We start from the raw sequence: 15,195 nt of genomic DNA, 5'->3' as shown, positions 1-15,195 counted from the left end.
GCTCCACTGTTTATACTGTATGCTCGGCTGAGCGAAGCCTGTGGACTGGACCTTTGTTATCCTGATATAAGCTAGATCTTCCTGCTCCACAGATGCTTACCAGTCACAAATCTTCTTGACTTTTTGTCCTATTTGGTCTCCCCAGTAAGAAACTAAGAACACAAACCACTTAGTTGGTTCTTCCTACAAATTAAAGAAAGACAAATGATGAGTTATGGGAAGTAGCATGTTAAAGGGGTTGTCCAGGCAAAAAAAAAAGAAAAAAGAAAAGGACAACCCTTTTAAAGTTTAAATAAGCCAGGGACAGTGGAAAAAAAACAAAACAACTCACCTGTCTCTGTTGCCCTGCTATCCTCCTGGTTCAACTGTTCCCGCAAAGTCTTCCGACGTTGTGCTGAAGCCGCTGATTGTCCTGAGCGATCACATGGCCGCTGAATCCAATCAGCAAGGAGCCTGAATGTCACTGCCTGTGACAACACAGGTCTTCTTCCTAAGGGAGCGTTCACACTACTGTCAGTGTCCGACAGGTAGTGTCCGCTGCTAATGTCCGTTCAAAATCTTGCACGGACATTAGCAGCGGACACTGGCTGTGTCCGTGACATTTTTCATTGATTTAAATGGAGTTCGGGTGCGTTGTTTTACACTCCGTGCCTGTCCTTAAGTGTCCGTTCCTAAAGATGTCCGACTTTTCAAGCAGACAGAAAAAACCTACATGTCAGGTTTTGCTGTCCGCTTGAAAAGTCGGACATTTTTAGGAATGGACACTTAAGAACAGGCACGGAGCGTAAAACAACGCACCCAAACTCCATTTAAATCAATGAAAAATGTCACGGACACAACTAGTGTCAGCTGCTAATGTCCGTGCAAGATTTTGAACGGACATTAGCAGCGGACACTACCTGTTGGACACTGACGGTAGTGTGAATGCCCCCTAAGGCCCGCTGAAGCTGCTGCTTGGCCCCAGCAGTCACATGACAGTTGAGGTCAATCAGCAGCTTCAGCACGACACTGGAAGAGCAGACGAATTGGAACGACAAGGGAGCAACAGAGACAAGTGGGTAGTGTGTCCCCCCCCCCACACACACACACACACACACTTTCACTGCCTCAACAGATTTAAAGGGGATCTATCATTTCGAAAAGTCATTTTTAACTAAGCACATACTTGCACAGCCTTTGGAAAGGCTATTCCAGACATACCTTTTGTATGCAAATCGCCTTATTATTCATTATTATTATCGCCTTTTATTCATATGCTAATTAGCCTTCTCCGTGCACTCCGGAAGTGTCTGTGATCACGGTCTGCTATTCTCCATGTGTGTGTGAGCAGGGAGAGAAGTCTTCATCAGCAGCAGCTTCTCTGCTCTCACACACATAGAGAATAGCAGAGAGGGTGCACACAAACACTTCCGGAGTGCACGGTGGAGGCTAATTAGCATATGAATAAAAACAGCCTCATTAAAAAAAACTACTGATGCGATTTACATACAAAAGTTACGTGTGAAATTCTAAAGGCTATGAAAGTATGTGCTTAGCTAAAAATTACTTTTCCCCCAATGATAAAGCCCCTTTATGCTTTAATAGTTTAGTCTGGACACCCCCTTTAAGCACAGATAAAATTGTGGTTTATGAGATTTCATGGAACTACCAAAAATTTGCTCAAACTCACAAAACCAGTAATATGCAATCACTGTTCACGTCAGCAAAGCGACAAACAGAATTATGTCATGCAAAAATCCTGACTAATGGCTCTAACAGCACAACCTCAGTAAGAAAGATTCAACTAGCCAACATAAGATATACTCATTTCTTAATTACTTGTTGGGAGTCGCTTCTATCAAATTGCAACTGAGCAAGCAAGCTAAACTTGTTCTAAGGCTAGTGATACATGGCAAAAATACTGCACTTCTGCTGCTGTGGATACACTTTGGGAAAGAATAATGCATTTTATATTTTGAGAAATCTCATTCACACATTGTGGAAAAATTTTGCAGCAGAAAACACACTGTGGTGCCACATTTATTATAATAAATAAATAAATAAATAAATAAATAAAGCAGCATGTCAAATATCTTTGTGAAAACATCGTTTTCATAAACTAATGTCAGGAGAAAGAAAACCTCAGCAAACATGTCTGACAAATTAGTATTGTATTTTTGCTGCAGAAACCCTGTCAATGCAGGGAATACATAGGTAGAAGAAAGTCATTGAAAGTTTGATTAAAATAAGGAAATGAAACTTACGCTAGATTCAGTCTCTACGTCATTCAGGTTTGCAAGAGGACTCGAAAGACAGCTAGCCCGTCTACTATAATTACTATAATTGCAGATACCCGTGGACCCCATAGATTGTAATGGGGACTGTTGGGATTCCGCTCGTTTTATATTGATTTTAGTTAGAATGTGCAGCACAGTCTCCAACACATATGTGAACCTAGCCTTAGTTATATGATCAAAGGAGAACAGGGTAAAAAGCTATGAAAGCATGAACAAAAACACAATTTAAAAAAAAAAAAATTAAAAAAAAAAAAAAAAAAAAAAATAGCATTAGGTGCTTAGGAGGATTAGGCAATTTTGCCCATCATTTAAACAGCTATTTTTCCCAAAGTTTCAATCCGTTGCACTTGAAAGGATCCTATCATTAAAACGCAATTTTTTGTGACTAACACGTATGAACAGCCTTAAGAAAGGCTATTCTTCTCCTACCTTTAGAGGTCTACTCCGCCCCACCGTGCGGTAGAAATCCAGGTTTTCGTTGGTATGCAAGTTAGTTCTCTGGAAGCACTGGGGGCGGGCCCCAGCGCTCAATCAGTACTGGAGGCGTCCCCAATGCTGCGAGAGAACTCTTCCCCCCAGTACTGCGAAAGAGCTCATTTGCATACCAACGAATACCAGGATTTCTACGGAATGGCGGCGCGGAAAAGACATCTAAAGGTAGGAGAAGAATAGCCTTTCTTAAGGCTACTCCTATGTGGTAGTCACAAAACAAAATTGCGTTTTAATAATAGGATCCCTTTAAGTCTGTAAAAGTTCACCACCAAATAAGCTGAATTTTTTTTAATAAATGAAAAATTTCCATATTCATTTCCTTTGTTCTGTATTTTTTTCTTTTAAAGTATATCCACAAACATATGCGCTATAGCTGCATGCATCTTTTCCTCCCCATTATATTTATTACTAATTATTCCCCTTTTTATCCCTATTTTTTACAGCACTTCTTATTCTGAATGTGTCATTATACAATTGTGTCATATTCCATAAGTTTTATCTTCACGATCATTTATATTGTTATCCTTTTAAGTGTCTTTTTGGTATACTTTGATATCATTCAATAAATACTTCTGATACTAAAGTATATCCACAACGAGTATTAAAATATCAACTCACTGTGTCAGGGTCTTTCAAAGGCTCATCTAGCTCCCGGTACGTCAAAATTGTGTAGCCTTTACAAGCTCTCCAGAGCATTTTCTCAAATGATTCTAACTTTGCATAGTGAACCAAACCAGAGATAAAACTGCAGACAGAAAATAAATACATACAATGTTCAGTGCTAATATTTGGCAATATATATTGGGAAAAACTTAAGAAATCCATTTGTGGTATTAAAGAGGATCTTTCACCAACTCCAGCTCTATTAATAGCTGCTGCTCTACTGATTCTGGCACAGTTGCAATTTTTCTTTAGCCTCCACTATATCCAAGCAATCAATGCTGTAAGTTTTGGAGCCTGATATACTGTTTAGGCTCTGTACTGTCGATTGGCGATGTCAGGCAGGAGCAAACAAGGTATATGATTCTGAGCTCTGTCATTAGCTGCCTCCGATTGAAGCTCTTAATCACACCCCCCCAACTGCCGATACCGCCCTTCTGACATTGCAAACCTTAAACCACACATGAGGACCCAAAACTATCTGTGCTTTGTTACTCAGGAATCGTAGGAGATAGAAAAAGAATTCCAACTGTGTTGGAATCAGTCGGCCACGCCTATTAAATGATGGTAAGAACTTGAATTGGTGGAAGCAGTGAAAAGTCCTCTCTAAAGAATGTAGAAGACTACATTATTCAATTTTCATTGAAAGTATACATCATGAGATCCCACCCACATATGCCTCAAACATAGGCTATTAATGTGATGTGAACAGAGCCTAATAAGGTAATGAATGAACCTGATGTCTTCAAAACAAGAACAAAAAAAACTACACACACTAATTTTTACAAGACAAAGGCAAAGGATAAAGAAAGCACTTCTGGACATCTCCCTATGGTTATAATTGTGCCTACACACTCTCAGCACTGATTAAATATGCTCAAAGTAAAGGAACATGAGGAATGGTAGCACCCAAATGCTGATATAAATATATATTGAAAGGAAGAATAATTCCCAGCACAGAGATCAAATGTGGGAGCACACCATTGAAAAGAGCCAAGAAACCAAGAAAAGAGAGTAAGGTACAGAAGACTGCAGTTCTCTAAAAGGTACTGAGTGCTAAAAGCAACCACATGTACCTTACTGAAGTGGAGTATGCTATTTACTGGGACCCATATCAAAGTGAAAACTCAGAGCTATAAGCAATCAGTAGTGCCACAAAATGTTCAAAGTAGCCGTGGTCTTAATCCAAAACTAAGGAAGGTACTCAATAATACTGAATGGCTGAGTGCACCTAACAGGTCTCTGTTTACAGAACTCCTGTCATGGATGCCATGCAGTGTACAGCCATCCAATCTAGAGTTCCAAGAAGTATTTCATGTCCTTAAACACCTTATTCTCCCACTGTGTTTATTTTTCCATTAGCAGCCCTGCTGCATCGACATACTTATGCTCTCTTCTACTGTCAAGTGAGAGTTTTAGACCGCCCAACAACTACCGGTACCCTTAAAAGGGCTTTGTTATTACAGACACCTATTTCCTTTTCTTAGGAAAGGAGATAAGTGTCACATTGTTTGGAATCCTACAGTTGGGATCACCAGTGATCAGGAGAACAAGGGCCCCATGCATTCTCAATGTGAATGAATTGCTAGTGCGCATGGAAAACCAGAATTTCATTTACTTCTACTGATGAAGAACATTTTACAAAACTATTATACACATGGCTTTACACTAGCTTGCACAGGGCTGTGTACCTGCCATTTGAATCCAAACAAATTTAATATTTTCCTTACCAAGTCGGTCTTAATCGGTTAGTTCTTGCTGATATAAGGTTAAAAGACATTTTCTCTTTAACTTTATTGACATTGTTATATTATGTCTTTATCATAATTGGAAGCCCAAATTCCTCTGTTCTCACCTCGAGGAAATTTCTTTGCCACATCACTTAGCATTGTGGCAAGCATGATGGAAGTACAGTCTCAAGAGACATGTCACATGATTGCATTATATAATGACTGTTAGAACAGGCCACTTGAGCTCTATATGTTGCAGCATGCACTGATCCTAAATAGTAAAAAAAATTACACACACACACACACACAAAAAACAAAAAAAACCATCTACTTAATTGGTTGAAAATTTTTCTCAACTTACCCCAGTTTTGCTCCAAGTCTCTGCATACAAGTATAGTCCATTAAAGATTCCTTCTCTAATGTAGGGAACTCTTCATAACTGGTAGGAGAAGGAGTTTCATACTAAAAAGAAGGGAGAACCTTTAATATATAGGAGATCATTATTTATACAATGAAGAAGAAGAAACTCTGGGTCGCCAACAAAACCCCACAACATCTATGACATGCATAGTCAAATTCAACTAAAGTTGTTTCAGCCGTTTTGAAATCTTACATAGATTATAATAGAGAGTGACTGGGCACATCCATCGTTGGTTAGTGAAAGTCAATCCCCCTGCCCACCAATCTGGCTTTTTTGGTATAATAGGTGGCTCTGCTGCAAAAGTCATTAGCCTTAAAGTACAACTCTGGTTCACAATAAATGCATACCTAAAATAACTGGGGTCCTTAATTTTGGCACAATTTCTGAGACTGCCCGGAGACTGCCTGCTCTCTGCCTGAGCGTGGGGGGAGGCTGCTGGAGCAGCGCTGCTCCAGTGGCCTCCCCAAACCACCGCTCGGTGATAAGCCAGTCCAGGACAGCTTGTCCTGGACTGGCTTAGGGAAACAAAAATGCCGCCCTCCCTGGGGCCCTGGCATAGCGCCGCCCGAAGCGCTCGCTTCAGGTCGCCTCATGGGAGGTGCGGCACTGAGAAACCAGCACTACCGGCAGTCAATCCTTGACTATCATTAGTGCCAACTTGTACAGATAGTGCCCTTAAAGTCAAGGTGTGATTCTCTTGGGGTACAATTCTTTTTGGGGTGTCTGCTTTCCTTGATGAAGGGTCTGCTGTATTTTATTTACATGTATAGCAGCTGTCTGGACACTTTTTTTTTTTTTTAATGAACTAAAGCTGGAGCTTATTTTCAGATTAGGGCTTATATATTTCAAGCATACTCCAATACTCCTGAAAAAATAAAAAAATAAAAAACATACTAGGGTTAATTTTAGGGGTAGATCTTGTGTTTGGAGAAACACGGTAGCAAAAAGTCAGGCGTCACATATATAACCCAGTCTCTCATAAGATGAGATGAAGGGGAATGAATACCCTTGTTGCGGATCTAGCATTTGTAGCTTAAAACACTGCTGTGTCCTCCAATAAAATAAGCGAGAAAAGGAAATTTCTCAAGGGAAAGTATGGAAGGAAAAAAAAGGTGCAAAAATAACATGGACAAAGGTAGATAACCGCAATGTAAATAGTCCACTCAAAAAGTGACAAAATATCCATGTGAAATAAAACCTGCTATAATGCAGTCAATGATAGCTAGCAGAGTCTACCATGCAAATAGGTGATCCAGATTGTCAGAATGAACCATCACCTAATTTACCTCAGATGATCGCTGCACAAAGCTCCTTGTCACTCTCAGCATGTGTGTATACTCGGTCAGCTCTAGTAGGTTTTTTTGCAATTTTTCCTTGTTCTTATTCACTTCCTTCAGCTCATATTCAAGCTTTTGTAATTGTTCCTGGAAAACACCAAAAAGAGATAAAAGAAACCCTGTGTCTGTTACAGGAAATGTGTCATGGAAAGAAAAGGGGTTTCCACTTCTTTTATTTATTTATTTTTTTTTATTGATAATGTATCCTCAGGATAAGGGGGCGTTCACACTACCGTCGGTGTCCGACATGTAGTGTCCGCTCCAAATCTGTCACGGACACTAGGAGCGGACACTAGATGTGTCCGTGACACCTGTCAATGACTTGAATGGGCATCGGGTGCGTTCTTTTGCACTCCGTGCCCGTCCTTCTCTGTCCGCAAGAGAAGATGTCCGACTTCTCAAGCGGACAGAGGAACCCTGCATGCAGGGTTTTTCTGTCCGCTTGAGAAGTCGGACATCTTCTCTTGCGGACAGGGAAGGACGGGCACGGAGTGCAAAAGAACGCACCCGATGCCCATTCAAGTCAATGACAGGTGTCACGGACACATCTAGTGTCCGCTCCTAGTGTCCGTGACAGATTTTGAGCGGACACTAAGAGCGGACACTACATGTCGGACACCGACGGTAGTGTGAACGCTCCCTTAGTCATCAGTTGAAGATTGGTGGAAGTCTGACGCCTACGATCCTCACCGCTCAGGCAAGGGCTGCGTCTCTTCACAGAAAACCAAGCACTGGCATATACATATTATAGCAGCTATTCTTGACAACACACCTCAAGCCCATTCTCTTGAGATAGTAACAGTATTCTGCTTTGCAGCCCATGTGACATCACACTGAATGGTCACATAGCCTATTGTAAGTAGTACTCATGGAGTGTCGCTGCTGCTTCAAACAGCTGGGTGTCAGATCCCATTGATCTTCAATTGATGAACTTCCTTGAGAATAAATCATCAACTGAGAAAGCCCTTCACGGGGCAATTGTGATGCTGTTATAACCAATAAATCATATTAAAAAAAACCAGAAATCCGAATGTTTACAGTTGTACGATACAATCAGAAGTCATTATGATAAATTCCACAAAGCTACATTTACCTGTATTTCCAATACATGTTTGGGGAGCGGGGCTGCTGGCAGTGTATTTGCTTCTGGAACAGGAATGTCAGCTTTTTTGATCTCCTGGACAAGATATCCTGGTAAATAAAGTATATATTTGAACATGAAATCTGACTTCAATAAGTTCCTTTAAGCGATGTAATAAGAGCGAGTCTGTCAGGTCTAATAAGCCAGTAGGGGCCACACAGACTAATCTTTTAACCTTTCAGTGACCAGCCTTGTTTAGGCCTTGATGACTAAAGTAGTGTATTTGCACGTACCAAGTCCTATAACTGTATGTTTTTTTTTTTTGTTTGGTTTTTCTTGCAGTACAAGTAATAGTGTTTATTGGCAGTATTTTGGGGTATGTAACACCTCATTGAGAGAATGTAACACTTTATGATCACTGTTTATAGCGTTTTCTTGGTGGACGTCAGACAAAAAAAAAAAAAAAAAGGCAATACTGGCATAATTTTTTAGATTTTTTAAAATTTTATGCCTTTAAGTGCGAGGGTAAAATAACAGTTGTACTGTAATGTGCGTTATACTTTATTTTTTTTATTAAACATTTTGGGATGGAGGGAAATTAACGACATTTTAATTCTTTTGTTTAGACACAAGTTTTTTGTCCCCTCAGGCAGCTTTAACTTGCTATTTTCTGATGGCTTTTATAATGCATTGTGTTACCTATGTAGTGCAAAATATTATACAGCCTGTCATTTTATGACAGGCAGTTTAGTAGGCTGTAGCTTTTGCCTAACAAGAGTATGCATAGGCAGCCCTGGAGGGCTTTCTTTAGGCTCCCGGTTGCCTATGTAAAGGCATTGGACCCCTCTGATCTTGTTTACAGGGATTCCGATGTCTCCAGGAGGGAGTCCCCTCCCTCTAAAAACCATTAGATTATGCATTCGCTATTCACCATGGAATCTAAGGAGTTAAATTCCCGGGATGGGCAGTTGTGAGTACACAGCTGGGTATCTGCCTCTGTGTGCTCTGAATATGGACATAGCTTAGAGAAAGCATAGGTGGCCCCTGCTAAGTAAAGCGCTGATTATCGGCTATGTCTCATTATGGCCTCACAGTAACAACAGAACAGTGTGGTCAGTAATGAGAACTAGTCAGTAATTAGGACAGATTTATTTCACAGAGGAGCTGTATGTAACTTATGGGAAATGTTTAGCTGGCCACATGATTCCCTTGTAAAATTAACTATTTGGAGGCAGTGAACTGGGGCATCAGCTGGTCTCTTTATCTTATTGGCATAAAGAGTGGAATGACTGCATCTAGCACAGTAACCATCATATAATGACTTCTGTGAGGATACCATGTGCAGAGGAACGGATTAGATAAAGGAAGTCATGAGACTACTGAGATTTTTACATCCTGATGAAAATTATACAAAGAAAAACTAAAACGTTCCCCAAATTAAATAGAAATTACTTTAGACGAGATCATCTTAAACTGTACCTCCATATATAAAACCACTGTTCATAAATGAATAGTGTATGTAAAGTGTATGTATGTAATAGTGTATGTAAAGCTTGGTTCATATCTGCTTTGCATTCAAAAATCGGTGGAGAGAAAAGTTTTATACTGCAAACTTGGTGGAAAGCTGGTGGACCTCATTATAGCCTATGGGGTCTGCAGGTAACCACTTTGTAAGTAGTTAGGTTCTCAGTTTTTTTTGAGTCCCCATTTAGACCTGTACATCAGTGTGAACCATAACGTAAATATAAGAAACTTTGTAATATATCTTATTAAACAAATAGGTTTCCTTCCTCATCAGTCTGTTTTTATAGAGAGCCGTATCCAGCCTCACATACAGAATTATATGAAGAGAGGAGGGGACAGGAGGATGTTAACTGATTTACTGCCTTGTTCTGTGCACTAGCAACCTGTTACCTACAAGTACAGAAGTGTTACATGGGCTCACTGAATAGTAGACTGTAGCACAGCAGGTATCCGTGTGTGTTTTATAGCAGCCTCATCTTCCCCTTCGCCCATAGGATAATATGTAAAAAGTAACTACGCTTGATAAATACAGTAGAAAACATATTTGTTAAACGAGATTATAACGTTTCTTATATTTTTACTTGCACTATTCGTTTATGAAAAGTTGTTTTTATACTTGTCAGGTGAGGTTTCCACCATAAACTTGCACCATCATGTGATTAAGTAATTCCCTTTCCTTTGGTGCTACTCTATCTTTTTATTGAAGAAAAGTGGTTATAAACATGTGAAAGCATAAAAAGTAATACAGAAATTAATGTAAGTAGGCAGGGAACAGATTCAGTCTATTCACAATGTATTGCTTGATAATCATCCCTCCTGGGCATGACTGACTCCTTCATAGTCCCCTTACTTCCTGACAACACGAGGGAGATGTCAATGACCCCCGGAGGCATGACTAGTGAGAGGACAAAGAGGCTAGACTGAAGCCGCCCCTGTGACCACTTCATATAATTTGCATATGGCTTTTTATGTTTTCAGACATTTATAACATCAATTTGTTGCAACAGAAAAATTATTGCGGGCATCAATGGAAAATACATGATCCTGCAAGTTTATGGTGGAAAAGCTACTTGACAGGCTCCGTTTAATAAATAAATCCCTATCATGAATTGAAGCCTAATTGTTCAGTCATAATGCAAATTACATCCTCCATTGGCCCTAAACCTGACAGGCTAAGGGTATGTTCACACAGAGTTTTTTGGCAGTGGATTTTGACGCAGAATCTGCCTCAAAATCCGCTTGCCAGAACAGTTCTCATTGACTTCAATAGGAGCTGCTCCCTTCTTTTTTCCAATACAAGCTAGCGGAAAAAAGAAGCGAGACGACCTATCTTGCCGCTGAATCCATTTTCCACCGTGTGAACATACCCTAAGATACATGAAGGAAGCTCAACGTTCCAATAAACTGTAGTCATGAAAAACAAAGATTAGGCCTCTTGAGTTACAACATGCTCCATCCATGCACACCCAGGAGATAAACACGGTCAGAACAGTCTGGCAACTGCTTATTGCCCTCTGCCTTAAGCGGTAAATATGTTTGACCCACAATCTGTACATGTATATAAATGGAAAAGTCCAATCCATCTTGAAGGAGTTTTCTTGCTATTAAACAATCTTGGTGGTAACATCTGACCATGCACACCCTGTGAGACTTGTTCATGACACTTGTGACTCCACTGTGAGAGGGATTAAAACTTGTTTACTTCAATCATGCAAAGTAATATGACCATCACATTAGGCATGTTTAAATGGCTTCACTCCTCTCCTATCTACCACTGTCAGAAGTTTAGAGGGGTCAATCCGCCGAATAACTCCCTTTAATTCTAGCATCTAATAAAATATGATGTCAGAGCAACGTTAATAAAACTCACAGATGCATATAAGTGTGTATATACACACTTGCACAATATATATATATATATATATATATATATATATATATATATATATATGTATGTATATATATATATATATATATATATATATATTATATATAATATACACAGCACAGGCAGTTATAGACATATTTTCACCAGTCTTCCGCCTACATACCTAATATTCTTTCAAGCTCTTCGCACTTCTTTACTTCACCAACAAATTTCCTCTGGAAGGCGCTGACATGAGGGTTGAGCTATAATAAATTAATGGACACTCAGTATTGAGAACACTAATGAAATAATAATTATAGATCAAGGACATCTGCAGAATACTGCAAGTAAAAGCTTGGTACTTTACTAAGTATCAACATGAAATCGACTATGTACGGCGTAGAGAATACTTCCAGAATTGACATAAATGCAAACTTCAAGTGATGTCTATCATAAAAAAAGGCAGCCAATAATAAAGATGTAGAATGAGATCTAGGAAGTAAAGAAACAGATATCTGACTGATGGAGAACTCATATAGAACAGGTGACCAAATATCATACAAAACAAGAAGGAAAAAGTCCTTTTTGGCAATATCCTCATAATACACTGGTGGTAAGGTGACAACATCATGTCTATGTGGAGGAGATAGGCGAGTTTCCAATATTACATTGACACCAGGGTAAAAGACAATCTATTATCCTGGGATCGGGGAAGGGGAGATAGTCAACAGCCATCAGGTCATGGCAAGTCGAAAACATCATGTTAGCTTTGGACTAAGAAGTAGCTGGGAACATCACGCGGTGGTGGTGGTGGGTAATTGTGATCACTGAAGGTGCGATCATGTTGGCAGTGCAGGGGGGGTACTGGCATAGAGATAAGAGCAAGATGGCAATATGTTATATTTATAGGGGGGGGGGATAGCGACAGTACAGGGGGAACAGTGACCCCTTGAGGGGGTAAAGTGGCCGTTATCGCACGGACACGTGAGGGGGTAAAGTGGCCGTTATCGCACGGACACGTGAGGGGGTAAAGTGGCCGTTATCGCACGGACACGTGAGGGGGTAAAGTGGCCGTTATCGCACGGACACGTGAGGGGGTAAAGTGGCCGTTATCGCACGGACACGTGAGGGGGTAAAGTGGCCGTTATCGCACGGACACGTGAGGGGGTAAAGTGGCCGTTATCGCACGGACACGTGAGGGGGTAAAGTGGCCGTTATCGCACGGACACGTGAGGGGGTAAAGTGGCCGTTATCGCACGGACACGTGAGGGGGTAAAGTGGCCATTATCGCACAGACACGTGAAGGGGTAAGTGAACAATATGGCACGGACACGTGAGGGGGTAAGTGAACAATATGGCACTGACACAAGAGATAACACCATACACAATCTAATAAGGGCATTAGGTATAATATCATAATAATAAAATAATAGTAATGGCAAACCACTGCCGAATACTCACATCCCTGAACTCTGCCAGACCCATCTCCCCAAGTTCACTGACACAGTCATAGGCAGAACCGGACTGTAGGAAGAGCTGTGCCAGGCACATAGTCTCACTGCGGAACAGAGAGCCCATCCTGTAATAACACTGGGTATCCGCTGTCAATGTCCTGCCAGTGGCATCAGCACAGATAAGGTCACCAATCGCTCTGTGCCCGGCTTTGCCCGTTGTCTCCACGTCGCTTCCTCCAACTCCTCTCTCCACACAGAACTTCCGGGCTAAGGGCACTGGGTGACGTCACGATCACGTGATCGGTGCAGGAGAGGGAAGGAGGGAGGAGTAGGTGTGTACATATGTATGTGGTGATGTAGAGGAGCAGACGGGCGCCTTGTCATGTCTGTAGATGACTATTGTAGTGGCTTTGTAGAAATGGATTATTACTATTACCTAGCAGCTGTGTAACCACCTCACACTGGTCAAGGCTAAATACTATACTCGGCGAGAACCTTCTAAAGTCACATGACAGGGTAGGCGTGTCGTTACTTGTAACAAGATCTTTCCACATGAAGAATTGTATCCTGTGCAGTGGTGGAAGTTGTGTAGTGTGAGGGGGAAGAGATGTTGGGTGCATGGTGGACTGTTGGGAGGAGATGCGGGTTGAACGGTGGACCATGGACTGGTGTACTGTGGGGGGAGAGATGCAAGGTGCACCATGGACTGTGGGGAAAAGATGCGGGGTGCATGGTGGACTGTAGAGGGGGAGATGCAGGGTGGACTGTGGGGAAAAGGTGCTGGGTGTAACATGGACTGTGGAGGAAAGATGTGGGATGCACGGTAGACTATAGAGGGGGAGATGCGGGGTGGACTGTGGGGGAAACATATGGGGTGGACTATAGGGGGAGAGAGATGTGGGATGCGTGCTGAACTGTTGGGGGAGATTTGGGGTGTACTGTGGGGGGAGAGATGAAGTGTGCACAGTGTACTGGTGGAGGAGAGATGCGGGGTGCACAGTGGGGGGGTGGTGCATAGATTATAATGGGGTCTGCAAGGTACCTTCCCGGTTTCCACCTGAAAATTGCACATTTTTGTAGCAGAATGGGGGACGGAATCCCCGAACGCAGATGTGGACCTAGCCTAACTGTGTTGCTTCATGCATCTGCTTGGCATTGTGCATTTTGTTTTGTTTATCCAAAAGCCCTTTTATTATGCGGTTACACTGTGATTTTCCCTGGTTGCAGGGTCTCTGTGTATCTTTTATTTTGCATCAACACTAATGGGAGCTTATATCTTTGGAAAGGCTGCATGGATTTGGGTAAACAAAAGACCAGAATGTTCATGGTGACCCTGGTATGTCACTGGTCTTTTCAGATCTCGTGACAATTTATTTAGCAGGTGCCTGTGGATCAGAATTGGTGTCCTGCCAGGTCAGGATATCATAGTTCAACTAGGCAGAATTTATTTATTTATTTTACCAACAAGCATATTAGTATTGTGGGTCTCCGAATTTATTTCTGACTCTTTACACTGAAAAAAAGAGAAAATTTCAAGTACAAAGATACATACCTTTGCAATGAAATAAGGACTAATAATTGAAACAGAAAGGTGGGAGGATCCATAGGAGACTAGCTAAATGTATAGTAATATAGATGGTGGATGAAATTTGGAGAACTAATCCATATGCTAGGAAAAAACCCAAAGTGACCGACGTGCCATGCCAACAGCACTTTTCTCTCCGCATGTTTCGTATGGAAACAGAGCGGAACCACACGGACCTCATTATAGTCTATGGGGTCCATGTGGTTTCTTAGCTGTTTTTTAATGTGTATAGGTTTCTGTTCAGGGGGTCCCTAAGCAGACTCCCTGAATGCAGATGTGAACTGGGCCTCAGAAATATAAGCACTCAAGAGAACTCGGCTCTCCCTCATAAGGTCATCCACACATCTGGTGTTATGGTAACACTGTATAAACAATGAGGTGAATAAAACAATGAGGTGAATAATCTCACACAGCAGGCATACAAAGCAGCTCTGCTGAAGCCATGTATTGAGGAAAAGTCTTGAATCTACATAAGCTAGCAGTATAAATAGGATTCTGGAGATGGGAATACCCCTTTAAGGGACTGTGCACAATAGCATACATTCTCTAAGGCCCCACGTTGCGGAAATGCAGCTTTTTTTTTTTTTTTTAGTTAAAGTCAGGTGTGGATTGAGTAGAAGAGAGAAGTATAAGAATTTCATAAATATTTTCGGTACTATTCCGTTATCGGGCCAGCAGCAGCGCAGTTCAGCAGCAGCTTTCGGGACAGCAGTTCAGCAGCGGGAATTACAATGACATCCGAGGACTGCTGGCCCGATGCTTGTGCCC

The 15,195-nt window shown here is 41.4% G+C and overlaps 1 protein-coding gene across 1 annotated transcript in view; it reads right to left on the bottom strand.

Moving 5' to 3' along the window:
- The window catches only part of ATP6V0A2 (ATPase H+ transporting V0 subunit a2), a 28,389-nt gene extending 15,289 nt beyond the window's left edge, over positions 1-13,100 (bottom strand). The window contains exons 1-7 of the mRNA XM_075274907.1: positions 12,850-13,100; positions 11,573-11,651; positions 8,010-8,107; positions 6,866-7,003; positions 5,520-5,620; positions 3,387-3,513; positions 101-183 (exon numbers count right to left, since the gene is read on the bottom strand). Coding sequence (XP_075131008.1) covers positions 101-183; positions 3,387-3,513; positions 5,520-5,620; positions 6,866-7,003; positions 8,010-8,107; positions 11,573-11,651; positions 12,850-12,966 — 743 coding nt within the window. The 5' untranslated portion in view covers positions 12,967-13,100. The remainder of the gene's footprint in view (positions 1-100; positions 184-3,386; positions 3,514-5,519; positions 5,621-6,865; positions 7,004-8,009; positions 8,108-11,572; positions 11,652-12,849) is intronic.
- Positions 13,101-15,195: the final 2,095 nt, after the last annotated feature.

This window comes from Leptodactylus fuscus, chromosome 1 (genome assembly GCF_031893055.1).
Source record: "Leptodactylus fuscus isolate aLepFus1 chromosome 1, aLepFus1.hap2, whole genome shotgun sequence".
Classification (NCBI taxonomy): Eukaryota; Metazoa; Chordata; class Amphibia; order Anura; family Leptodactylidae; genus Leptodactylus; species Leptodactylus fuscus.
The sequence above is the reverse complement of the archived record's forward strand: the minus strand, read 5'-3'. Positions and strand labels throughout refer to the sequence as shown.